Source organism: Accipiter gentilis, chromosome 14 (genome assembly GCF_929443795.1).
Source record: "Accipiter gentilis chromosome 14, bAccGen1.1, whole genome shotgun sequence".
Classification (NCBI taxonomy): Eukaryota; Metazoa; Chordata; class Aves; order Accipitriformes; family Accipitridae; genus Astur; species Astur gentilis.
This window is the reverse complement of record NC_064893.1, coordinates 9582338-9609530: the sequence shown is the minus strand read 5'-3', so window position 1 is coordinate 9609530 and position 27193 is coordinate 9582338. Positions and strand designations below refer to the sequence as shown.

The 27193-nt window shown below is 41.6% G+C and overlaps 2 protein-coding genes across 14 annotated transcripts; both read left to right on the top strand.

The window, feature by feature from the left end:
• The first annotated feature begins 665 nt into the window (after positions 1-665).
• Positions 666-26164, top strand: LOC126045883 (C-C chemokine receptor type 5-like). 10 transcript variants are annotated; one of them, XM_049817517.1, is made up of 3 exons: positions 666-754; positions 21803-21962; positions 22636-26164. In XM_049817517.1, exon 3 carries the CDS (start codon positions 22647-22649, stop codon positions 23715-23717), a length of 1071 nt encoding a protein of 356 aa, XP_049673474.1. In that variant the 5' UTR covers positions 666-754; positions 21803-21962; positions 22636-22646; the 3' UTR covers positions 23718-26164. The 10 variants fall into 10 exon arrangements, with proteins under 10 accessions (XP_049673474.1, XP_049673480.1, XP_049673473.1 ...); XM_049817518.1 differs by lacking the exon at positions 666-754 and adding an exon at positions 17859-17966; XM_049817519.1 differs by lacking the exon at positions 666-754 and adding an exon at positions 17997-18187.
• LOC126045885 (C-C chemokine receptor type 2-like) lies at positions 704-9281 on the top strand. 4 transcript variants are annotated; one of them, XM_049817528.1, is made up of 2 exons: positions 704-754; positions 8152-9281. In XM_049817528.1, the coding sequence occupies exon 2, from the start codon at positions 8163-8165 to the stop codon at positions 9231-9233; it is 1071 nt and encodes a 356-aa protein (XP_049673485.1). In that variant the 5' UTR covers positions 704-754; positions 8152-8162; the 3' UTR covers positions 9234-9281. The 4 variants fall into 4 exon arrangements, with proteins under 4 accessions (XP_049673485.1, XP_049673483.1, XP_049673484.1 ...); XM_049817526.1 differs by lacking the exon at positions 704-754 and adding an exon at positions 7377-7478; XM_049817527.1 differs by lacking the exon at positions 704-754 and adding an exon at positions 7393-7482.
• Positions 26165-27193: the final 1029 nt, after the last annotated feature.

Genomic DNA, 27193 nt, shown 5'->3' with positions numbered 1-27193 from the left:
ACACCACACAGTGCAGAGTGGCGTAGACTGCATGAGCTTGTCACGCTACTGGAAGGAAGGCAGCTCCAGCACCGCAGTGCTCTGCCTGACCTAGTTAGCTCTGAAACCTCTGGACCTTGACTTGTGTCTCTTCATAATGCTCACCTAAGGCAAATGTGATGCTGTCTAACATGACACTGCTTTGCATAGTATAAAGATACCCTTATTTTGCTTACAGATTCTTTTTCACTAGTGATGATGAAAGGGAGAACCATATAGAAATTATGTAGAAGTCAGTCAGTGACAATGAACATGAAGAATACCTTGGTGGGGTTATTTCAACAATCATTTTGGAGACCTGAATTTAATTTTAAAAGCACACATTCTGTGTGCTAGGTATTTCATACCACTTTCTGTTGAGCTGCAGAAATGTCTAGAGCAGCTAGAAATACTTATTGTCCCAAGAACAGGATTTCATGGAATTTAACCATCCAGCCTTAACCCTGTAGAGATTCAGTAGTTCAGATACGGACTGCTCCAGTTGCAGCTGGAGCACAACAAGTGGACGCCCATAACATCGTCATCCCTCAGTTCTGAACTCAGCCTGAAAACCAAGTGTTTTCAGAAAAGAAGAACCATACCCTTAATTCCTGTAATAATGTTTTGCAACAGATCACACAGGAAGTGCTGTTTCCTATTCTCAGATATAGGGTTTAACTATGTGCTTGTTCACAAAGAAGAAGACACCGTCAGACAAAACAAGCTTGATAAATCAGTGAGTAGCTAATTTTTTCCTTTTTTTTTAGATGTAAACGTGTATATATAGATATAGATTCACTCAGTGGGGAAGTATATGTGCCTAATGACAGTGGTAGTAGAGCTACCATTCAAGCAGAGACACTATCTTTAAGAACAATTGGGTCTTGTAACTAGCTTACAACTCAGGATAAGGCTAGATGTGAGAGTAGAGAATTGAACTGGACAAATGATGTAGAAAATTATAATCTTTTTTGTACTAGAAACTTATTGGATCTTGGTTTTAAAGCTGTTCCAGGAGGTCAGTAGCTTGAAAATGTATTCTGCTAATGATATAAACTGATCAGACATGAAATCCTTCACCCTTAATCTAACCTCTCCAAATCTAAGCTGCATCTTGCTCTATCAGATGCAGATGTTCTTCATCACTATCCTATCATATGTTTTCTTTGTATTATTCAAGCATTTAATCTGTTAAAGGTGGTGTTTCATTATCATGTTATGAAAGGATATGTTCTTTGGGATTGGTTCCTCTTTTAAATGTGATGTCTTTGAGCCACCACACTAGAAAGCCTGTACTCCATATCTCAACTAGAGATATCAGTTTTATGGCCAGTCATGATCTGTCTTGCAATTTTTGTTAATGAGGTTTTACATGAATAAAATTCATCAGTACTACACTGGGATTGTTCTATTCCCACACCCAAGGAGAGGTGAGCTCCTCTGCTTGGATAAATGAGACTTGCCACTTGGGTATTAGCAAAAAAGCTACAATAGCCTAAGAATCTAATTTTTTTGTTTGTTTGTATATCAAATATGCAGCTATAGCAACATTTGCTTTCATGGGAGAATTGCACTGTCATTTGCCAGGAACAGTAGACAGTGCCAGAGCAGTGAGCTTGAACTTCTCTGTTGGAGATCCTTATAGTATGGGCATAACCCTGTGACGTATGTTGGCAATCTCCACTTCAGACTATTATCCTTCTATTTTATACTTAATGTTTTATCTGAAGCAGTTTAAGCAGAGACACTGGAAAAAAAAAAACCCAACCTGAACAGAGATGCTAGCACAGGATTTAGCCTACACAAGAGCAGAGCCCTCTCATACATATAGTCATGATTTGGACGAAGACATTTAATAGCTGCCCTAAGTTTCTCTTTCTCAGAGTCCTTACTTTCAGTGCTTATGCTACTCTTTTACTGTACATTTGTTTAGGTAAGAACACCTCCTACTTCTTTTGTCTTGTGACCACATAGACTGACTCTATTTAACTGCAGAAAAGCTCAGAATTTTTACAAGACTGTCTTTCTGGTTTTGGTGGGGAATGGAAACAATTGGATCCTGAGGGTTCACAGAGAATTATAACTGTTTTTTCCAGCCTAGAACATATTTTTCCTTGAAAGTTCTGCAGGTATGAAGAAAAACCATCAGTTAGGAGGCAAGCAATTCTGAAGAGATGTTTCTAATGCTCAGCTGTCATAAAAGAGGAAGAGGTTTCCAAAGCGAGGTTTAGTTTTGGAAGAGACTGTCTTTCCCCAGTCATAACCTGGAAAGAAATCCTGTGGTCATTACCACATGAAAAGATGTGTTTGAGGGAAACTATCAGCTCAGAGTCTTACACACAGCATTTAGTTTATACTTCCATCTTTTCCTTCAGCTATCTTGGTAACTCAAGAAAAGTATGTACTTTTATACTTCCTCCTCAAGATGTCTTTCATGTCTGCACACAGTTTTCTCCATAGTTTTGCCTGTCCACAGACTCCTTCTGGAAAGTCAAAGGCGAAGTTAAAGAGATAGACCTGTTAGCAGGAAACATCAGGCACCTCTCTCGCAACACCTGCTAGCAGGATATGGTGTATTATTTTTCTTCATTGAAGTTTCAGTTATATTCTGTGCTACATTATACTTCTCTCTCCTCATAAAGTGCCCTAGAGGCTGCTGACATACTTTTAAGCTGACTACAAGTCATTAAGCTATTTCTTTTTCTGTATGACAAACGTTGCCATTTGTGAAAGGAGGAGAGTGAGGGCAGGGGGAGTAGCACTGTATTACCCATCATTACACTTCAAAAGAGAAACCTTGTCTTAGACCAAAAAAAGGGAAAGGGAACTTTGGGGGGTCATTCAGTTTTGAGGTAAGTGGCTCCATTAATGCACAGATGCTCTTCTAACTTGTAGTTATCAAATGTTCCAATTTCCATGAGGAAACTTTGTCCAAATCCCCTTTACAGCACAGCAGACTCACTGAGCTGTGATAACTGCCATCCCTGAGTAAGTCAGTGTAGCAGCTCAGGAATTTGCTTGAGTGACTCTAACATGTAAAGGTCTGATAGTCCTACCAACACCTAGACACTTCTATAGATAAAGGTGACACACTACAGATAACAGCTAATACTCAAGAGCTAGCAAGGCTTCTCTCAAAGCAACTGAAATACAAAAATCTGAAAAGACATGATTCAGAGCTACATCCTCATTACAACAATCTCTGACGTTGCCGTAAGTGCAGCTTTGTTAAAACTTAAAAGAAATGAAATGACATTTATTTTGGCTCACAACATTACAATTATTAAGAAAATAAAATTTTCTCCATTCCAACCCATAGCCCCATCTTCTCTGCAAGACCTCTTGTCCAGGGTGCAGGTATTTGGCCTGGGTCTTGGTCATACTTCACTGTACCCAACTTCTTGGAGACTCAGAACATAACCAGTCCTCTGAGGGGAAACAAGAGTAGCCTCTTAATGGACTGCTCTTATATTTAGATGGTTTTGCATGATAAGCACACCAGATAAATTAGAAGGGAAGGCGGGCACCAAAGAGAAAGTTCTCCTCTTATATTTCTACCTTAGGTTTGACTCAGTTGCCCGCTGTTTGCAGAAATCATCTAGAATTTCTGTTAGCAACTGTGCTGGTTTTGGCTGGGATAGAGTTAATTTTCTTCATAGTAGATAGTATTGGGCTATGTTTTGGATTTGTGCTGAAAACAGTGTTGATAACACAGGGATGCGTTAGTTAACTGCTGAGTAGTGCTTACACAGCGTCAAGGCCTTTTCTGCTTCTCACCCCCTCACCAGCGAGCAGGCTGGGGGGGCACAAGGAGCTGGGAGGGGACACAGCTGGGACAGCTGATCCCAGCTGACCACAGGAGTATCCCAGACCATATGACATCATGCTTAGCATATAAAGCTGGGGGAAGAAGGAGGAAGGGGGGATGTTTGGAGCACTGGTGTTTGTCTTCCCAAGTCACCATTATGTGTGATGGAGCCCTGCTTTCCTGGAGATGGCTGAACACCTGCCTGCCAATGGGAAGTGGTGAATGAATTCCTTGTTTTGCTTTTCTTGCATGTGCAGCTTTTGCTTTACCTCTTATCTCAGCCCATGAGTTTTCTCACTTTTACCTTTCTGATTCTCTTCCTCATCCCACTGTGAGGGAGGTGAGTGAGTGGCTGCATGGAGCTTAGTTGCTGACTGAGGTTAAACCATGACAGCAACCAAAACCATCCTGTGCATGCAGAAGCCATGGGTGTGTGGGCAGGAGAGTGGGCATGATGGCCGCATGCAGTCCATAAAGTAAACGAGAAAGCCCTGCAAATTAAAATCATTAAGACTTCCTGAATATTCATTTGTAATTTTGGGAAGGAAAATAAGAGAGAAATAAGCCAAATAATCACAAGTTCTGAAATCAGAATCTCTCAGAAAAGCTCATCTATACTTACAGCACAAGAGCAGAGATAAACCTGGAGATTTCTTTGCTACCACATCCATTTCTGAAGGTTCATGCCTAGATAATTTTCGAGCCAAACCCAGACTTCTTGTCAAGGGTTACAGCTTCTGCAGATGTTCATTTCTGCATGAAAATTGGAAAAATGGTTAACAATAAATGAAAAAAAAAAATAAATCAAATGCAAACAGTAGTTTCCAATGGAATTTGTTAGCCAGATCAGTTTTCTAGAGTTCTTTGTGATTAACTTTGCTTCTGCACAAAGGATAAGGAATTTTTTAGAAAGCATTTCAGAAAATATTTGTAATATTTTGTGCTTGTTATGAAGAGAATCTGACTTCCATGCAAATACTTAAAGATTTCCCATCAGGTCATAGACAGTAAACAAAATAACCACAGTACATTCTGTCTTTCTAGGCAGCATCAGTGTGAATTGTATAGGGCAGGAGCTCAATTTTGGTAGTGGGAAGGTGTACTGGGTCTGGCTGGGATGGATTTAATTTTCTTAACAGCAGCCTTTATGGTGCTGTCTTTTAGATTTGTGACCACAGCTGGGACAGGTGACCAAAACTGACCAAAAGGATATTCTGTGCCACATAACGTCATGCTCAACAATATAATTGGCCGGGGGGAAGTTTTTCCAAAGTACGCGTTACTCAGAGACTGGGTCTGCGTGGTGGGAGGTGGCAAGCATTTGTCCTTGTATCATCTCTTGTGTGTTTTTTCTGTCTCCTTCGCTTATTCAAGTGTCTTTATCTCAACCCACAAGTTTTTCTTACTTTTGCCCTTCTGATTCTCTCCCCTATCTCACTGTGGGGGGACTGAGTGAGTGACTAGATGGGGGCTTACCTGCTGGCTGGGGTCAACCCATCACAGCAGACAAGACTTGTGCAGCAAAGTAGACAAATCTGTAGGGAATCAGTTACCTTTAGTTCTGTTACTCCCACAATTATCATCTGTTTTTAAGTCCCAAAATAAGTTCCAAACTACATTAAAAAAATTATTACTTTGTATACAAATACAAAGATTCAAGACTAAGTGTACCAGGGGAGGTTTAGATTGGATATTAGGAAAATTTCTTCACTGAAAGGATTGTCAAGCATTGGAACAGGCTGCCCAGGGAAGGGATTGAGTCACCATCCCTGGAGGTATTTAAAAGATGTGTAGATGTGCTGCCTGGGGACATGTTTTAGTGATGGACTTGGCAGTGTCCAGTTGACAGATGAACTTGATGATATTAAGGGTCTTTTCCAGCCTGATTGATTCTATGATTCTACGGTTCTACGATTATATATATATGTATATGAGGGCATATATATATGTATACTTATGCATAAACACACACAAATTGTTCTAACAATGTGTAATCAATAAGATTTGTTCAAGAAGATTATTTCTATTATATATATATCCACTGAGGTAAAGACCCAGATTAAAACTAGGTCTTCTGGATGCTCTATGGTCTGTAGTTAAGTATCAGGAAATAATCCTTTCCTCAAACATCTGAGTAGGCTGACACGAGCTTAAGACACTTCAGAAATTTCACATACTACAACTCAGAATGACCCACCATGTAATAAAATTTAGTTTCTACTAAGAAGCAGACGGGCAGCGTGACCCTGTGTCACTCCAGCCACAGGCTGAGTTTCTTCAGTTACATTTAGTCTAGCAGACTAAAGTGCAGAGAGAATGAAGTGGTGGTTTTGAGAATGTGGTCTCTGCAACAGACGTCTGCAATCACACAGCATAGACCTTGCCATTGAAAAAAGTGCATGGTGGAGCTGTAAGCAGGAAGGGAGCAAACGTTGGTGCACTACATGAGTGGTCAGGGAGCCCAGAGCAAGTTGGGGCAGACGCACTACCTGAAGCCTTCTGTGTCAGAAGCAGTCTGTTGCCTTTGTCAAGAGAACAGGCATCAAATGGCCAGGAAAATGCAGATTTCAAAACCATCAACCTGCTACAAACAGCCACCGATCTGCCATGAAGTGCCTGACAAAAACAGTCCTTAATGACACAGGAAGAAAGAGCAGCCCTTTCACCAGACAGCAAATAGCTCTGTTTGAGTGCCTACCAAGTGCATCGATTTCACTTCCCCACTAAGTGACCAGGAAGCACATTTGGTCCCTCTGACACCCATCTTCACAAAATCCTCTTCCCAGCTTGTCATGGGGGACGCAGGAATTCTTCCATTTTCTCTGGGGGTCCGTGAGAAGACAGTTGTCCTCAACTTTCCAGAGACCAAATTACACAAAGCTATGCTTCTGCATCTGGCTTGCAGTCCTACCAGGGACTTGGAACAGGGGGAGGTGACAGGAAGGGCTGACATCAAAGTCACAAGCCTTTCCCTGCTCCCACTACAACAGAACTTGCCTGAGGGCTTTCACAGCTCTGCTGCACACTTACCTCCCAGGCCGTGGCTCCTTCTTGCAAGGGAAGCCCACTCCCTCCAACAGTCCCCAAACCAAAACTGGAGGGACAGAGAGTTTGGGCAACCCCTGCACTCCCTCAGGTACTGTGTCACCTCACTGGAAACACTGACTAGCAAAGGATGGAGGACGATATCAAACAACCACTACACATGAAGAACTGTTAGTGCACACGCAGAGGGATGGCTGTATCTGCCTTTTGCCTCTGCACCCCCTCCGAGACACTTTAGCCCATCTCAGCTTTGGAGCTCCTGAATCACAGCTGCTAAACAGCTACTAGAACAAGGAATCAAAACTTCCGTCATCCCCGAGCACTGGGGAGGTCTTCCAATTGACAGGAAGGTGCCACAACAGAAACAGCTGTTATAGGCTATGCTGATAGCAACCGTCATCTTTGATGCCGTTTGCCAAGGTGTTTGCCTGCCTGTTCTTTCCACAGGACTGCACGCTGTCTCCATTCCAGACCGACCTAAGACCGGCACGCTTCTATGACCTACGCCTGACCCAGACCCTGTAAAGGACACAGCGTTTGCCATTTTAACCCGGACCAACGCTGCCGACTTGCTGCTCTGCAACACCCAGGACAGCAGGTCCACCAGGTGGGTATGTTTAGTACTGCGCACAGGTCATTTCTACACCTCCAGTGACCTGATTCCCACAGGCACTTAGGCTCCCAGGAAGTCACAACCTGAACAAGTGGCAGTCCGTTCTGTTTCACCCATGTCACAGGGCCTTTGCAGGCACCGGTTTACACCTTGCCAGTGCCTGGTCCTCCTTGGGTGAGGGCTGGAAGACGGGCTGGCACGACGAGAAGGTGGCCAGGTCCCAAGGAGGAGCACAGCTATGCTCTGCATGCCAGCTGCTGTGCTTTCCTGTTGCTGCCATGCTGGCTCACTCCGCCCCTTTGGAAAGCCACTGCTGAGCACAACAGCCCCCAGCTACCCACGGATTAAATTCATCATTCCTCTGCTTCTGGCTGGGTCAGGCAGCTGACAGTCTCTACTGAGGCGGAAAAATGCACCAGACAGCGCACACCTAGGAAATGACACGCAGCAGCACACTTCCAACATGCAGCAGTGTGACTTCATAGGTATTACAGATGGGTTTCCTGGGAGCTCTGCAATTTCATTCTCTTCCACACCTTGACGTAGTAATGCTTACGTGCTTAACAGCAAAAAGCATTCCAGTTGAGGAGGACATCAGTGTGTTTCATTCCACTCACCGCCAAGCTTGGGGTTTCCACTAGTTTAACATCCTTTTCTTCCTTTCCAGACCAACACACCATGGAGAACCATACCACAGACTTAGGCGACTTGCCACTGACAACAGAATTTGACTACAGCGATTCAGCTCCATGCATGGGAACTGAGGAAAAGCACTTTGCAGCAAAACTTTTGCCACCGCTTTATTCTTTGGTGGTGATATTTGGCCTCATAGGCAACATGCTCGTTGTCCTCATCCTGGTAAAATACAAGAGATTGAAGAGTATGACTGACATCTACCTGCTCAATTTGGCAATATCTGATTTGCTGTTTGTATTTTCTCTCCCTTTTTGGGCTTATTACGCTGTTCATGACTGGATTTTTGGGGAGGCGCTGTGTAGAATTCTCTCGGGTGTCTACCTCCTTGGCTTCTACAGCGGCATCTTTTTCATAATCCTGTTGACTCTGGACAGGTATCTGGCCATAGTGCATGCAGTGTTTGCTTTAAAAGCTAGGACAGTTACCTACGGCATCCTCACCAGCGCTGTTACTTGGGCTGTTGCTATTTTTGCTTCTGCTCCTGGGATAATATTTCACAAAACTCAAAAGGAAAATTCACGTTATACTTGCAGTGCTCACTATCCAAGCGATGCCACAATAAATTGGAAGTACTGCTATACTTTAAAGATGAACATCCTGGGACTTATTGTTCCAATGCTCATTATGATTTTCAGTTACTCACAAATTCTAAAAACATTATTGAGATGTAGGAATGAGAAAAAACAGAAGGCAGTCAGACTTATTTTTGTGATCATGATTTTCTACTTCATCTTCTGGACACCATTCCATATTTCTTCTTTTTTGTATACATTTCAAAGTTCGCTTTTTGTCCCAAATTGTGAAATCAAAGGTGAACTGGAGAAAGCAATCCAAGTGACAGAAACAATATCAATGATCCACTGTTGTATCAATCCTGTGATCTATGCATTTGTTGGAGAAAAATTTAGGAAATATCTTTATGCCTTTTTCCGAACGCATGTTGCAGCCCACCTCTGCAAAAAATGTCCAACTCTTTATCGTGAAAAATTAGAAAGAGTTAGTTCCACATGCACACCATCCACTGCAGAGCATGACATCTCTACTGGACTGTAAAAATACATCAAAACATTAGTAAATGTTGCACCACTCGCTTTCCCTTAAGGACTGCCTGATGTTATTTAAGATCTTTATGTCAACCACTACTGAAAGCTGTATGACCTTCAGTTCTTGTGGTTAACTGTTCCCTGGGGTTACAGCATTTTTGATTCTTTAACAGAACCAGTCAGTTTTCTAGGAAACATTAACATCATAGCTGGATCACATCAAGATTTGAATGGGGCCCAGAATAGCATGATTCTGTTTCTTTACCCAAATTCTATCGAATGAAGAAATGCTCGTGAGATTTACACGGGGGGGAATACAATATTGAAGAGACCAAGGAGTAATATGTTATCTCACAAGACCCTTTTACTGTTAGGTGAACATTGTAAGATAAACACTGGGAGGAAGCTTTGAGGATTGATGTACTTGTTTAGTATTCAATATTAATGGAGCACCTTTTGGAAGTGACTGTATTCTTTCTGCAACATGGTCAGGCATTTGATAGGGGGAGGCTTTTAGTTTTCTTCATTCCCCCCCTACTCTTTCTTTTCCCTACATGAATAAAAGATGTTTCCATAAAAAGAAATTTGAGAATGAATATGAGATATATCAAGATAAAATCTCTCATCTGATGGGAAAGTTGACTGATCTTTATCTTACTGGGGCCATTTAACCCAAGGATTTATCTGTTAGCTAATAGTGTAGTCATTTTTAAACATTATCCTTTTGACTATAGACTAAGTTATAGTATTTTGATTTTAGTTCTTTAATTTTATGCCTGTCATAAATTCAGTTTCTGAATTTTCTGTTCTGTTGCTAACATTTTCCAAAGTGGGCTTTTAATCAGCAATATTTTGATTTTTGTGGGTGCAATTTTGCAAGTAACTGTGCACAACAAGTCTACTGACTGCACAGCAAGACAACAAGGCACCCTCAAAAAACATGAGCTTGTTTCTGGCAAATCATATCCCTCCAAGGAAAACAGCACTTAACCAATAAAACACATCAGCAAACATCTGCAAGGCCAGAATGAAAATTACCTTGGTATTTGCTATGCAAGATTCTGCATGAAAAAATATCAGGACCCTCTGAAGCATTTTGGAGACCATGACCGCAGTACTAAGTGGAGGCCTCGCTAGCTCTGGACAGGTAAATCATATGTGTAGAGGAAGACTTTACATGGCAGATGCAGTAAGTGTGTCAGGCTAGGCTCCTGCATGACATGCTTCTACATGCTCTTCACGTACACAGTCTGATGTTTGGGGTACACTCCTAGGCAGACAGTAGCCTTGGAACTGCAAAAGCAGCCGATTGCAGAGGAGACATACCTGCTCTGCCTTTCCAGGAGAAGAGTGCCCAGAGCCAACTGGTGCCTCAATTAGAAGTGCATGCTAATTAAAGACTTGAGACCATTAGTCTACTGGTGTCTTATGGCCGTATACTTATGCCATTATTAGGAGTTTCCCTGTAAAAGGAAGTGGTATTCTAGGGACATGATGTTAGCAAAGAGGAGGAGGGAGGAGCATAGTGGAGAACTTCTTGCTTCAAACCGTAAGGAAGTGCAGGTGAGCCCTCCTTATGCAAGTGAACTTTTTTTCTGATTTACTTCAAAGGGCACCGCTCATGCATGTAAGGCCTTGCTCATGGAAGTCTGGAGGGGCAGGTTCAACTAACCTCCAGGCAACGTAAGGACACAAGAGGGGATTCTGCACTACTTAACATTAGGCACATGATTCAGATGCCTAAATTAACAGCAAATGTCTTCAAGGTCCTTCAGTGGTCAGTAGAGAATAAGATATGCCTGAGTCAGAAGCAGATATATGATTTAAATGGCCTTTGGGGAAGATTACCTGTCCAACTGTAGAAGGAACCTGGAAATGCCAGCCTCTTAATTTAGGTATCAGATGCCTTAATCTAAGTGGTGCAAATACTCTTCCCCCTCTAGCCTTGAAACATCAAGGCACTGCTTCCATTAGTTGTTAGCTTTTATCCTATCAGCTATTATAATCTGGCCATTACCTTGTGAGGTTAATAGCCATAGATAGACTAAAGAAAAGACCAAAAACTACCCTCACAGTAAACCTTCTTGCTTGGAAATAGTATTTTTCCTTTCTTTTGTACTTTTTTACTGCACTGAAGTGAAAGCACCTTTTTAGTATTAAAGTATAAATTAGTTCAGTGTGATACAAAACCTGCTGCAACTGCAATATTTCTACCACTGTGTTTTATTTTAAATTCTTGTTTTGTTGGAATTGCATTTCTTCCTGTTTTCATGTTTTCAATGCAGTGAAATTAATAAAATCTGTGTCCAAAAAACAATGTATACCCTGTAGCCCATGTTCTCTGTAACTAAAAGGGCATCAGCTCTGCTCTCAGAATGGACATGGCAAAAAGATGCAACCATGGACTTAAACACTTGCAGTACCACACTCCAGCGAAAGAAACCAAACTGACCAAGCAGAGAACTGTCTGCCCAGTCCAGAAGCTACTGTAGCTGGCACAGCTTTTATCCACCCATAAGCTTGAGAAGAGTGCATTATAATACCTTTGGGAAAAGTCTGTGGCCACAGATTTTACATGGGTGAAATTTGGAGAAACAGGGTTGTGTATGTTACAAGTAGGGGAAGAGGAGAAATAAAGGAGGGCAATAAAAGATGGCACTCTATTAATATTTGGATAAAAACAGGATTCTCCATAGACTTTCTGCAGCTAATTTCAGGTCTCCTTGCACTGTACAGAGTGACCCCAGCCAAGTGGTGTGCCTGATCTCCCAAGTTTTATGTGTAGGGAACTTTAAGCATTCAAAGTTCAATATGGAAATATGATTCTGCTTCACGATGTCATCCTCCCTGTTCCACTGTCCCAATTCATTTTTTCAGCCTACAATCCACACCTCCTCCTCTCCCCTGCATGCTCTTTTCACCTGTCTGCCATGGGATAAGCTAAATTCTATACCCACTGCCTTTGTTTTCTGATTTTCATTTTCTACTTTGTGCTGGCAGGAACACAAACAAACTAAACCTAAAGATTAGCTTATTGTTATGTTATGTGCCCAGGTGGGATAATCCTTGGTCCTTCATGGCAGCTTTGCACCGAGACAAGCAAGGCTCTAGTTTTGTGGCAGATTTTGAATCTTAGATGTGGCTGCAGCATGGTGTAGCTCCAAATTAGGCTAGCAGGACTTCAGGCAGTCTGGTCACAGTGGGATGGAGCTACCCATGGAAAAGGTTTAACAAGATCCCCAGTCCCTATGAAAAAGAATGCAAGTCACCTTGGCAGAGAAGCAGGGGAAATTTTACATACGGGAGAAAAACATTCCGTAACTCAACGTCTGCAGGGAAGAGCACTGAGATGAAGATACAGTATGTATATAAGAGCTAGAGAAGCAGGCAGGTATACAGAAATTGTGCAATGAACTAGACGTATGTTTAGAAAATGGCAAGGCACACCAGGATTATAATTACAGCAGAAAAGAAACACAAGGAAGAACCACTGCAGTGCCTGGGAGGCATCTGAGCTGCTCTGGTGAGATATTGAGGAAACGAAAGCAGGCATTTGAGAGAGTGTACAAGTAGCACCAGAACACCAAAAGGATTCAAGACAAGACCTCTGTGAACGCTACCAGTAAATTTTTGCTTTACAACAAATGTTGAACAGCTAAGTGAAAATTGTTACAAGTTCAAAATTTTTAGCACTGAACTTCTGAAGAGACAATGTGTTGACCAGGCTTTCAGCATGCTTATGAAAAGAATGCCCATGTGCCCTGGGCAAATATCTATGCACAGTCCCGAAACCAACCAACCAGTTTAGTTTGTGCACAGGACAGGATGGAGTCCAACCTTCCTGTTACTGCCACGTGTTCAGAAGCATGTGGGGAGGAATGCCCCACACAGCAAAAGATAACTCTGCTGACTGTCAGGCAGACTTCCTAAGGGCAAAGGAAATGTAGCTAAACTGCATATATGGTATTGGTGAGTGCTGAGCAGTACTCACAACCAACTACCAGATTTAGAACCACTGCCATTCGTTTGTCAGTGGTAAGTATATAATGGACAAACAGAAATAGTGAAACTTCTGGTAACCAGTGCATAGGGAAGTTCCTGTCCTAAGACTTTCTTGTTTGTTAACCCAACTGTGGCCTTATGTGTACATACTTTAGATAAGATAAAGGTAAATGGAGTATAAAGGAAGAGTAGATGAAAATGGATAAATAGGAAAAAGTAGTGGTAAAAAATGAATGACTTTATTAGCTTTAACAGAGGCTAATAAGTAATAGGCAGAGTAATGGGAAGATCAGAGATAAATACTTTAAGAAGAATATTAAAAGATTTTGGCGAGTAAGAGAGACTTTCAGTTATGAAGTTCCAAAATAAGTATCACTCCTTCCAGTGAAAATTACAAAAGGGATAAATACAAAGAACATACCGGCAAATTTACATGATAACTTGTTCCAGTTAACAAAAAACAAAGAAATGAAGTGCCAGGAGAATGACATAATGCTGACCAGGTTAAATGGCACAACAGGAAGATACTACTCATCCTGAAGTTTAATTTTGCTGCTGTTTTCAACCACTGATGCCCACTGGCCTTCTCCTAGTGGCTACTGTGATTACTGTGGCCTTAGAAGCATTACACCTTAGTATAGTAATAAAAAAAATTAAGCTAGCAGAGGAAACAAAACCAAACCAGTAAATTCTGGCACACTTAGAATATCAATAGCAATCAAGTGAAAACAAAGAAGGATGTTTGTCTAGAAATAAGGGCTGAAGGCATTGCTTTGTACCCATATTCTGGTGAAACTTGCCTATTAGGAGCTGTACTTCATTCAGAAAATGGAATGGTAGGGAAAAGAAATGCTATATAAGTTTGCATAACTGCCAAGCATTTCTGTAATTCCTGTGACAGTGAGCGCAATCTTGGTTTGAGTGTTTGAAGTCTGAAATGACTGATCCTGGGAAGGTGGGGCCACAACACTGAACTGGAGGAGGGCAGCATTATCAGATACATAGGCCAATGTGCAAAACTGCACAAACCTTCAAGTGACGATCAGCTTTGCAGAACTGTCTACAAGGTTGTGACAGTAGGATGCTAACCATACGACACTAACAACACAACCCACCCCGATACCAGACTTTTTGAATGGAATGGAAACCGAGTAGATGGAAGTGAAGGAGCCATTTGCACATAACTTGCAGGGACACTATCATGAGGGATGGATGGTTGTAGACTACATCTGATCTTTGGCACGCAAAAGTACTTTCTGGTTCCTGGGTCTTGGCACATACCTTATCATTGCATAGCCTCTGTCTATCCATCCTTTCTATGACCTAGTGTCCACTGGGAAGAAATGTGGTGTGTGATTTTCCCAGCCTGCCTGATCAAAGGTCCAGGATTTACACTGAGGAGCATTTCCGATTCACAGTTGAGAGAGCACCGAACAGCACTTCTAGACCTAGAATTTATGTACTATAAATGTACCTGAAAAGAGACTGTGAGAAATAAAGGCCTATGTAAAAATGAGATTCTGAGAAAATCTGTGAAATGCATAGCTATGGCCCCAAAATAAAATTGGTTGTACTATGATAACTCCTTATATATAAAACAGGGCAGCATACATCAGAAACCTGGATAAAAATGGTAGAAGGAAGCAACACTTTCTTCCTCCTTGCTGCATGAGGAAACACTGTTAGTTCAGTAAGAGTAGCTTGGGGAAAGCCAAAACAAAAATAATACCATGATAATGGAATTAATATGAGCTGCAATGGATAATTATGTACGTGCAAGATTTACCAGACAGAAACAAACAGAAAACAGAAGAATAGGGGGACCCCCCCTGCCATCTTACTGCCAGTGAAGAAGTAGTGTTAAACCCGGTAGGTTAGTCACAAGAACTCAGAGCCTGAAAGAAAAGGCTGATAAGAAAAAAAATCCTAAGCAACAAAGTAGTTTTAGATGGATGTCTTTATTCAGCCTCTTCAAAACAAAGACATTTAAGTATTACTGATGAAATAAAGTATATGCTAATACTAACCTAATTTGGACATGGATTTTATGAATATAACAAGTAAAAAAATGAGATATAATCGGGGGAACCAATGGAAAAAGAAATGCATCCAGTCTGTGCTCACATGTCTTCATTAGACCTCTTCTCCAGATGACAAGGATGATCTGCTTTGCTGTAGTTATAGACTTTGATAAGTGTTGTGCACTATCATACTGTGAGATAGGTATCTGCCATTCTGTCCTAGACCTTTTTTTTCCAAGTCTTTCTTCTTCAGGTGGTGCAAATTTGTAATAAATTGAATGGAAACTGTTAGTTGCATTTTCAAATTTCTGTACCCATAATTCTGCTGATGACATTTGTATGTCACACTGGTACGTCAGCATCTGGTATGTGTTCTAGTAGACATTTCAGTACTGGTGCAGACTTCACACAGATGATGACATCTCCTTGTGGGAGTGCCATATCACTTAGATACTGGATACTTCAGTGTGATGGCCTGATTACTACGAAGATGAATCACAATCAGTCACTGGTGTAGAGCTAATTGAACATATCATGCAGGTGCTGATAATAAAGTCACAGCCCAGGTGCTTGCTACCAGAGCGTGTCCCTGTATTTGAGCTGCCAAGTGTCATAGGTATTCACACTCCCTGTGGGGAATCTGCCACCCAGGTGCGAGACCCAGCTGGCAAGCAGACCAAAACCATTCCCTCTGTCAGGAGCTATAACCATGAGTGGCAGAGGCCCTCTGTTGGCATGCAACACTCTCTGCAATCTTATGATGCTGATCAGTAAATGAAATAACCCAGCTATGCTTGCTGATCAGACTGAGCTATGACAACGAAAAGCTATAAGCAACAAAATGAAGCAGATTAGTAAAGTCAATGAGTCTGTGGGAACAAGGGACTATTTCTTAAGACCAGCCTACCACACGTCTTAGCTTTAAGTTGTTGTTGTTGTTGTTAGTTCAAATGTTTGAGACCAGTTTTGTGAGAGCATATTTCAGAATCAAAAGCTTGATGAAAAATGGGCAAGTCCAACAAAAGGTTTGAGACTGCCTCCCCTGTTCATACAGTGTGAGATTGTGAAAGGTTTTTCACAATCCAGTAGGTTCAGTAACATGTAACAAACAGTGAACAATGAAGCAGGCTTCAGACAGAAATCTTTAAAATGTCTGTTAATTTCAATATGTAGACTGTTTAGGACTTGTACATTAAAAAATTAATTTGATACAATACCTTGTTTGAGAATTATAAGAATTCATTATAAAAGTGCAGGTTTTTGTCAGCAAAGTTTGGCAGCAATTAGGAGCTTGATTTAGATGTAGTGGAAACATTTTTTATAGCATGTCTTTCCACTGACTGTACAGGGGGTCTAATATAGTCCAAGTAAGGTAGTGTGAACATACCCTTAGAATACCCTACAGTGGCCATTAATTTTGACGCTGAGATCCCAGCCCTTTGAGAACTCATTGGAACAGCTGATTAAGAAAGGAAGAGAAAAATCTATTGATCCTATGGGATAAAGACCTTGATTAATCCCTCATGTTAAGAAGCGTTGACAAGGAAAACAGGCTGAGCTTTTCGCTTTTTACTGTCTCCCCCCAGACTGAGATGTAACTCAGAAGTTGTGATTCTCTTCACTTCCATTAAGGAATGACAGCATTCAAAGCAAGATATCTCCTTTGGGCTTTTGGCCTTTTAAAATCTTTTAAGGATACCAAGGACTGAGTGCAGTAACGACATCCCTTTAATGCCTTCACTAGGTCGATAGGATGAGATACTCCAGAAGCCTCCAAAGAGATGTCAAGGGGAGGCAGGGGGTTGTACTTTATTAGATATCTTCTCAGGGCTTCTCTCTCAGAGGTTCTTAGGGATCTGATAAGGCACCATCTCTTTCTTGCTTCCTCTGTACCTTTCCTACCTCCTGTGTGGTTTCTTTGATGTCTAAGAAGGATCTAAAAAGCTGCGCACAGTGCAGCTTCAGTTGAACTCTAAAGTCATAGGAATCAGCCACAAAGAAATAAGTTGATAAGAAATCAGATTCTATCAGGCTCTTCTGAAGCTTACTTCCAAAAAGTAAGTAATAGTGTTGTTTTAAAAGAAAGTCAGACTCACTATATAGACTAAGTCATTGTCTTATGAGAAGGATTAAAATAAAAACCACAAAGACCAGGTTAAAGAAAAATAGAATCAATCAAATCTCCTAAAATATAAGGACCGCAGCTCAGAGCAAGCCAACAGAAAGTGCAGGTAATTCTGAATAAAAGTGTAAGCTTTATTTAGAAGATCCACTTCTTGTTCAGGGACAAAAACCATAAAAGAAATTTAATGATTGAAAAGTGTAAAGGGATGAACCTCACGTAAACTGTTCTTGATTCAAAGAGGTTAGCTAAATGAAAAAGAGAAAACAACTATCTAAAAATGTTCTTCTACAACTACAGCTGTGGGTTGTGAAACCTTGAGTTCAGACCTTAGGAGGATCCTCCACAATTTCAACATCTCTGCACATCTTGCAGAGTTAGAAAAGTAACATCTGATAACCCATTTTTAGAAAAAAGAGAACTGCTCCTTGATTTTTTTTAAATGAAAACAGATTTGTTTGCTAGAAGTTTTCAAACTGATACATCCTTCTTCATGCAGGAAGAGGTGGTTTAGACCTTCTTCTTGTGACTGACAAATCGGTTTAGTGTTACTCTTGATGTAATAAACCAAGCCATCACTTGCACTGTAAGATACATGGTAAGTCAAGTCATCTTTGCTGCCTTTTTTTTTTTTTTTTTTTTTTTTTAACATTTAGTAGTTGCTTAGGTAGTCTAATGCCTGAGGTGAAAAATACTTGTGGAATCTTGCCAGTGTACTCATCTTTAAAAATCATCCTGGGGAAATGAATAGGATATCTTAAATGGAATACACTATTTTTAAAGGACAGAACCACTAGAAGACTTGAGCAGAGGATCCAGGTAAGCAAAGGAATAAATCTCTAGAGATTGATTGGAGTAAGAAATATAATGGAGTATGCCTCTGATTTTTTCTCTAAAGATGATATATAATGATGGAAATCTGGATTTTAAAACTGTTACTGCAAACACAGAACAGCTTATTTGAGAGAAGAGTACTTATTCTCACAGAAAATCTGATACTGTATTTTAAACACTCTGTCTCACGGAACCTGTTTACACACAGCATAGTTTAGCACTTTGCCTCCATTTACTACACCTTTTTAATTATTACCATTTTACAGCACGGTGCAAATGAACTGAAACTGACTTTAATAAAATCTTTGCCTCTTTAAAAATAGAGAGCTATGACCTGAAACTCAGCATGAAACAGTGACATGAGTTTGCTCAGCTTTTCTATGGAGAGCTTTTCTCTTGAAAACTGCATGACTGCTAGTCTCAACCAGAGCAACAGAATTTGTATAGCAGATTGCAGATTTCTAGAAATAACTGCATTTATCTGAACTGTATTCAAAATAATATAGACCTCTTTTTGAAATACCCTTTCTTCAGAGATCTTCCAGGATTATCTTTGGGGTTTTTTTCCTAAAGATCAGGAAACATAAGCCCAGTCAGATATCCCTAATTATGTAAACAACCCAGGTCGATTAACCCAGTGAAGCATTCTAGCCAGTGGCCAACACTGTTTCCTAAAACAGTGAGATTATAGGATAAAGCAGAAAAACACTTACAATTCCCTCTTCTGGTTTCCAAATTAGTATCTGTAGTTTCCATTGTCAGCATGTGCTGGATACTATACACAATTCAGGGTAGTAAATACTTTTGCAGAGAGAGGCTTCTGAAGCAAAGGCTAGCCTAGAGAAATGGGGCTCAGTTAGCGGAAAGAACAACTCAGAAGGGAGACCACAATTTAAGCATGCAAAAAGGGTTGAAAGGAAGAAAATAAGATGCAGGGAAGAGGTAGTTGTCATTCCAAGGCAGCAGAGGAAAAGGAGCAAAGGCACTGAAATAGCAGTTAATAGGAAGAAGGGGCTGTGATGAAAAGAATTACCACAATAATATTGAGGCAGCATTTTACAATAATATTTGCATGAATTCTATCAATCACATACTCATAAAATCCCACTCTGGGTTTACGACCCAAGTGTTTTTCACACCCATGTTTATGCATGAGCATCACGCAGGTGCAAAATGATCAGGACAGGATGTGCTGGGTCTGGCACTGTGTTGCAGCTAGTCCCTCATCCCATAATCCCAGTATACAGCATGGCTGACTGACACATGCGAAATGGGGATATTTAGCTATATGCAGTATCAGGGACTTGTACCGTCAGGTCATGCAACATAGATCTAGCAGATCTAGCTGAAGGGAATATTAAACATTGCACAGTGCCCAAGTCTTGTCATGTTCTGAAATAAAGAAGTTAATGTTTTGGACATATGTGTTTTATAAAGGTGTAAAAACAAAAACGGTAAAAAACCCAAAGTGTTTTATAAAGGTGCTTTTTTTTCTAAAAGAGTTGCTGAAAGTACTTAAGAAATATAAACCCTTAGATACTTTAACCCAACTTATTTACCGTCAATACACCTGAGCCACAGCCACTTCCTTTACCAACAAAATCTTTATCTCAGTGTTGTAATAACTACATAGTTAGTACAGCTGTGGAAAAAAACTGTTTCACAGAGATTGCCAGAGCTTCCTGAAAGCTGGTCTTTGAGGAGTTTGACAGCACTTATCTTCTCCCCAAGAAATTGTATCTAGGCAAAGCTGAGACCCAAACTGTTAAAACTTGCCAATTTTCTCTTATTCCTCGTTCTCCAGAAGAAAACTTCATGCCATACTCAACATGCCAAAGTAATGTCTGAACATGGATGTTCTCATTCTTGATATTGTTAGGAACAGAGTTGACAGCCAGACTCAGGAAGAACCTGGGGAGGGGGTGGGAAAAAGGTTTGCAAAAGCAGCACCTCTTGTTGTTTACAAGGTGCATATTTTGCTCCAATAAAGCTTCCTCCTTTTTGGGCAGATTCGTATTTCACTGTGCAGCGTAAGAACCTGCATCAGGAGCTGGCATCTCAGGAGACACTCAGATCCTTATTTTTAAGGTCACAGGAAAGCAGTTAAAAACCTACCAAGCAGTCCCTTCCCCAAGACCTCAGCTTAGGTTTAGTTAATTTAACCAATTTGAGACAAGTTAAGATAAGGACGTTAGCATTTTGAGCAACCTGTGCTTAGGGCAGAAAATAGTCTTTTCACTTGAACAGTTTTGTCCAGAGAGACGCAAGCTTAAGACACTTCAGGGATTTCACAGGCTATAAATCCGAATGGACCACTATGAGCTTCTATTAAGAAGCAGATGGGCAGCGTGACCCTGTGTCACTCCAGCCACAGGCTGAGTTTCTTCAGTTACATTTAGTCTAGCAGACTAAAGTGCAGAGAGAATGAAGTGGTGGTTTTGAGAATGTGGTCTCTGCAACAGACGTCTGCAATCACACAGCATAGACCTTGCCATTGAAAAAAGTGCATGGTGGAGCTGTAAGCAGGAAGGGAGCAAACGTTGGTGCACTACATGAGTGGTCAGGGAGCCCAGAGCAAGTTGGGGCAGACGCACTACCTGAAGCCTTCTGTGTCAGAAGCAGTCTGTTGCCTTTGTCAAGAGAACAGGCATCAAATGGCCAGGAAAATGCAGATTTCAAAACCATCAACCTGCTACAAAAAGCCACCGATCTGCCATGAAGTGCCTGACAAAAACAGTCCTTAATGACACAGGAAGAAAGAGCAGCCCTTTCACCAGACAGCAAATAGCTCTGTTTGAGTGCCTACCAAGTGCATCGATTTCACTTCCCCACTAAGTGACCAGGAAGCACATTTGGTCCCTCTGACACCCATCTTCACAAAATCCTCTTCCCAGCTTGTCATGGGGGACGCAGGAATTCTTCCATTTTCTCTGGGGGTCCGTGAGAAGACAGTTGTCCTCAACTTTCCAGAGACCAAATTACACAAAGCTATGCTTCTGCATCTGGCTTGCAGTCCTACCAGGGACTTGGAACAGGGGGAGGTGACAGGAAGGGCTGACATCAAAGTCACAAGCCTTTCCCTGCTCCCACTACAACAGAACTTGCCTGAGGGCTTTCACAGCTCTGCTGCACACTTACCTCCCAGGCCGTGGCTCCTTCTTGCAAGGGAAGCCCACTCCCTCCAACAGTCCCCAAACCAAAACTGGAGGGACAGAGAGTTTGGGCAACCCCTGCACTCCCTCAGGTACTGTGTCACCTCACTGGAAACACTGACTAGCAAAGGATGGAGGACGATATCAAACAACCACTACACATGAAGAACTGTTAGTGCACACGCAGAGGGATGGCTGTATCTGCCTTTTGCCTCTGCACCCCCTCCGAGACACTTTAGCCCATCTCAGCTTTGGAGCTCCTGAATCACAGCTGCTAAACAGCTACTAGAACAAGGAATCAAAACTTCCGTCATCCCCGAGCACTGGGGAGGTCTTCCAATTGACAGGAAGGTGCCACAACAGAAACAGCTGTTATAGGCTATGCTGATAGCAACCGTCATCTTTGATGCCGTTTGCCAAGGTGTTTGCCTGCCTGTTCTTTCCACAGGACTGCACGCTGTCTCCATTCCAGACCGACCTAAGACCGGCACGCTTCTATGACCTACGCCTGACCCAGACCCTGTAAAGGACACAGCGTTTGCCATTTTAACCCGGACCAACGCTGCCGACTTGCTGCTCTGCAACACCCAGGACAGCAGGTCCACCAGGTGGGTATGTTTAGTACTGCGCACAGGTCATTTCTACACCTCCAGTGACCTGATTCCCACAGGCACTTAGGCTCCCAGGAAGTCACAACCTGAACAAGTGGCAGTCCGTTCTGTTTCACCCATGTCACAGGGCCTTTGCAGGCACCGGTTTACACCTTGCCAGTGCCTGGTCCTCCTTGGGTGAGGGCTGGAAGACGGGCTGGCACGACGAGAAGGTGGCCAGGTCCCAAGGAGGAGCACAGCTATGCTCTGCATGCCAGCTGCTGTGCTTTCCTGTTGCTGCCATGCTGGCTCACTCCGCCCCTTTGGAAAGCCACTGCTGAGCACAACAGCCCCCAGCTACCCACGGATTAAATTCATCATTCCTCTGCTTCTGGCTGGGTCAGGCAGCTGACAGGCTCTACTGAGGCGGAAAAATGCACCAGACAGCGCACACCTAGGAAATGACACGCAGCAGCACACTTCCAACATGCAGCAGTGTGACTTCATAGGTATTACAGATGGGTTTCCTGGGAGCTCTGCAATTTCATTCTCTTCCACACCTTGACGTAGTAATGCTTACGTGCTTAACAGCAAAAAGCATTCCAGTTGAGGAGGACATCAGTGTGTTTCATTCCACTCACCGCCAAGCTTGGGGTTTCCACTAGTTTAACATCCTTTTCTTCCTTTCCAGACCAACACACCATGGAGAACCATACCACAGACTTAGGCGACTTGCCACTGACAACAGAATTTGACTACAGCGATTCAGCTCCATGCATGGGAACTGAGGAAAAGCACTTTGCAGCAAAACTTTTGCCACCGCTTTATTCTTTGGTGGTGATATTTGGCCTCATAGGCAACATGCTCGTTGTCCTCATCCTGGTAAAATACAAGAGATTGAAGAGTATGACTGACATCTACCTGCTCAATTTGGCAATATCTGATTTGCTGTTTATATTTTCTCTCCCTTTTTGGGCTTATTACGCTGTTCATGACTGGATTTTTGGGGAGGCGCTGTGTAGAATTCTCTCGGGTGTCTACCTCCTTGGCTTCTACAGCGGCGTCTTTTTCATAATCCTGTTGACTCTGGACAGGTATCTGGCCATAGTGCATGCAGTGTTTGCTTTAAAAGCTAGGACAGTTACCTACGGCATCCTCACCAGCGCTGTCACTTGGGCTGTTGCCATTTTTGCTTCTGTTCCTGGGATAGTATTTCACAAAACTCAAAAGGAAAATTCACATTATACTTGCAGTACTCATTATCCATCTGAGCAGAGAAATGTATGGAAGCAATTCCTGACCTTAAAAATGAACATCCTGGGACTTCTTATTCCAATGTTAATTATGATGTGCAGCTACACACAAATTATAAAGACATTACTGCAATGTAGGAATGAGAAGAAACATAAAGCAGTCAGACTTATTTTTATCATTATGATTGTCTATTTTTTTTTCTGGGCACCATACAACATTTGCATTCTTTTGCGTGATTTTCAAGGTACATTTTCCATCGCTACTTGTGAAGGCAGCAGTCAACTGGAGAAAGCAATCCAAGTGACAGAAACAATATCAATGATCCACTGTTGTATCAATCCTGTGATCTATGCCTTCGCTGGAGAAAAATTTAGGAAGTATCTTCGTAGCTTTTTCCGAAAGCAGATTGCATTCCACTTCTCTAAATACTGTCCCGTTTTCTATGTTGACACAGCTGAAAGGGCTAGCTCCACCTACACACAATCTACTGGAGAACAAGAAGTTTCTGCTGCACTGTAAGTTGTGTCTAGTGAAAAAGTGGAATTGACTTTTGTGAAATCAAGTCTGTGATGAAAGCCTGCACAATCTGTTGTGGATATTGGCTCTAAGGCAGCTGCAAAAGATCACAGAATACATGTTTACCAAGGACTGTATTTGCTCATACATTTGGGTATTTGTACATAAATGAAAAGGATGTATCAAATTAGCTACCCTGATATGCTAACGTGGCATTCTGTAGGGGGAAAAAAAGGCATTCTCTTTTTTTGTGAATGTTAAAGTATCGTTTTGTACTGTAGGGCCCAAAATCACAGAAAGGCTGAGGGCATAAGCTAGCAGGCTCAAAAGCAGGTTTTTTGAAGTGAACTAGAGGTTAGAAATTGACACTGGTTCTTTGGAAACATCTCTTGACTGTACCTTACACAAGATATCTCACTCATTTAAACTCAGTCTCAGTCACATCTTTTACTAGCCTCGTTGTGTATCTCTGTAAAAAATGCTAAACTACTGAGGTCTGTGACACAGAATCTTTACAAGTGGCATGGGAAAATCTTATACATTTAGAAGAGACTCTGAAATTTCAAGTTATATTTTCCTTTGTGTATGGTTGAGTACCAACCTCTTGGATCTTTCTCATAATAGTTTTAACTACCAGGTGTTGGTATGTAAGTGACTTGAGAGTTTGATATTTCAGAAGGCTCTCTTTTAATCAACTGCTGTTTCATATGCTATTTGTACTAAAAAGCTAATATAATGACTATTGTTGATCAGAAAATCAATGTGTTTACAGTATTTTAAAAATAAAGTATTGCACATGGAGCTTTAACCAGGTTAGATCAAAGGCGGACAACAAGTCAACAGGGTTTTAGCTTTTTAGTGCAGTGATTTTGCTTGCTATTTTTCTAGCCTACGTAAAACTTTAAAATATGAAATGAATGCAATCGTAATGGCTGCAAAACCACAACAGCATTAGAGGTGTGAAAATGATTTCTGAACAGGGTTGACCCAGATGTTTTTAGAGATAAGAATATGCTATAGACATTTAAGTTATCAAAACATATGAATAAGTAAAAATATTCACTGTTCTGTAGAGTCAAGGGCATAGAGCATCTCTTTTTTTTGTTTTAGAAGCAGGTATCATTTGGGGGCTATGACAATGTTTTTTTCTGCCATTTAGGAGTTTTACAGAAAGCAAAAGCTTCCATAATTAGACTGATGTTCAAATATGACTGGGCTTCCCCTTAAAGCTCAGATCCTGAAAAGCACTTGAAACACATAGAAAAGATGAAATAAATATGGGGATACTCCAGTGCTTAAGATCATACCATAATCACGCTATTAACTGATTTAGGCCAAGTAGTCCTTTCTAGCATTTCTTATATTTCCCCTAAGATACATGGGTTTGGACAACTCTGGGCACAAGAAATTAAAAGTGAATCTTTTGATTGCTGTTCTTATCCAGCAGGGCAATTTCTGTCTTCCAACTCCTGTAGATAACCTACTAAATAATATTTTCAAAGAAGCAAATGTTTCAAACAGCCCCAAAGAGATTTTACATTGCCAAGTGCTTGTGAAAGCAGGAAGTGAAATAGGGAAATCTTTGCTTATCAAACCCCTTAAGTTATTCTGTTTTGTCATATTAAGCACCACTTTTGGACTACATCCACATGGGAAGTATAACAGAAGTATACAACACCTTCTAATTTACAAGATTTTCAGCTACATACTCTTTTTTAAGACCCTCTGTATCAGTTACTTTCTGGACTTTGTATATGCTTTTAAAACAGTTAACTATATCAGTATAAGCAAAAATTGGGTAATTTCAGCAAAAAATGACAAATATATGCATTTATTTTTTAAAGAGCTAGGAAGCTACATGCAGTAACTTCTAGATAGGTTGGCTTTTTTTTTTTCCTTCTTGAATACCTTTATAAAAATATTTTTCTATTTCATTCTGCTCTTGACAAGAGCTTTCATTTGGCCCCTAAGACACCTTGCCTTTAAGAAGTTACTTTCTCTGGAGGGCTTCGACACCAGGCAGGTTATGTATCTTGACCAGCCCTGCAGGAACAAAGTACACCAACCAAACATGCATGAGCATACTGACAAGCTTTCTGAGAAGCATGTCAAAAACCAGCCCCGCTCCTTTGCAGTGTTCTTTTCTACAGCATGGATATCTCCAAGGAACAAGCAGCTTTTGAAGGGAAGAGGTGGAACTTAAGAGATTGGTGGCCCTGTGGATCAGCAGCTTATCAAGAGTTTCTATCACTTCACCAAGAAGGGACCACACTTGAGCGAATGAGAACAAGCCAGATTTCAGCTACTGGAGTGAACTGTGATCCATGTTCAAGGAGACAATGGAACACATGGTATTTGGTAGCACTGCCGGTGCATTCAGTTAAGGACTCTGCCAATAGATTGTAACAATATTTTGTATTATACAATCCATTAAAGTTGGTTAACTTTTATGTGTTAGACTTTTTGACCCTCTCCCTGCGTCCCCCCCTTTTTTTTAGAACAGCCCAGAAGAATGAAAAAGGAAGAGAAATTCCTCTTTGTAACAGGTTGCTATAATGCTGAAAGAGCAGGCAGGACAAATTCAGGATTTTACAAGTCGACTAAGAATCAGCATCATCAAATAACACGGGACCACCAAAATAACTCCAGCGATCTTAAGTGCTGTCACTAATCACCTAGTAATAAATTTGCTATTTTGGTTGTCATTACATTTGGGTTTGTTTATTTTTACAGATGGGAAAAGCACTATCTCACACAATTCACTCTGATCCTAGAAGATTAAGTGCTTCTAAAATAAGTAAGCAGACAAAAGAATTTTTAGTGTGTTTAGGATCTGCCCTAGCGACGAAGAGCTGGACCCCTAACAATGACAGTAGACTCGTGCACACACTTCCCTTCAGTTCTTAAGGCTGCGGTGCCATCATGTGGCCACCCTGTTAAGGTTTCATGCTACCGAACGTCCACTACCCCGACAATGGTTTGGGTGCTTTCCTCTTTCGAAACATTTCTTTTCCGAAGAGGCTCTTCTATCAAAACGACTGCCCCCACGATGGGCAGCATCAATATTATGCAAACAGCAGCAAGCCTTAGGAAACACTCACGGCCACGAAGAATGGAGGTCCGCTGGAGGAGTGGGCCCATATGATGGCATCACTTTTAACGATGGCAGATGCAACAGTGTGATATGGGAAAGTCAGGCTTATTTTAGCTCCTGCATAAGTTTTGCACGCACTCACGTTGTCCGGGTTCCAGCCACCTGCTCTGGAAGGAGAGCATTTGACCTTCTTGTGCATAGCTCGGACGTTCCAGACATAAAAATGCATTCCCTACCGTTATTTCCTTTGGAAAGACATCAAGGATTGGAACCTGGATGGGAATGGGATGCTCACACTTTCAGCCCCTCCCAGCTGTGAGACTCCCCCATCGCCCCCCCAGCAGAACTCAGCAGCACCAACACCCCAAACCTATTCCAAGCGAGC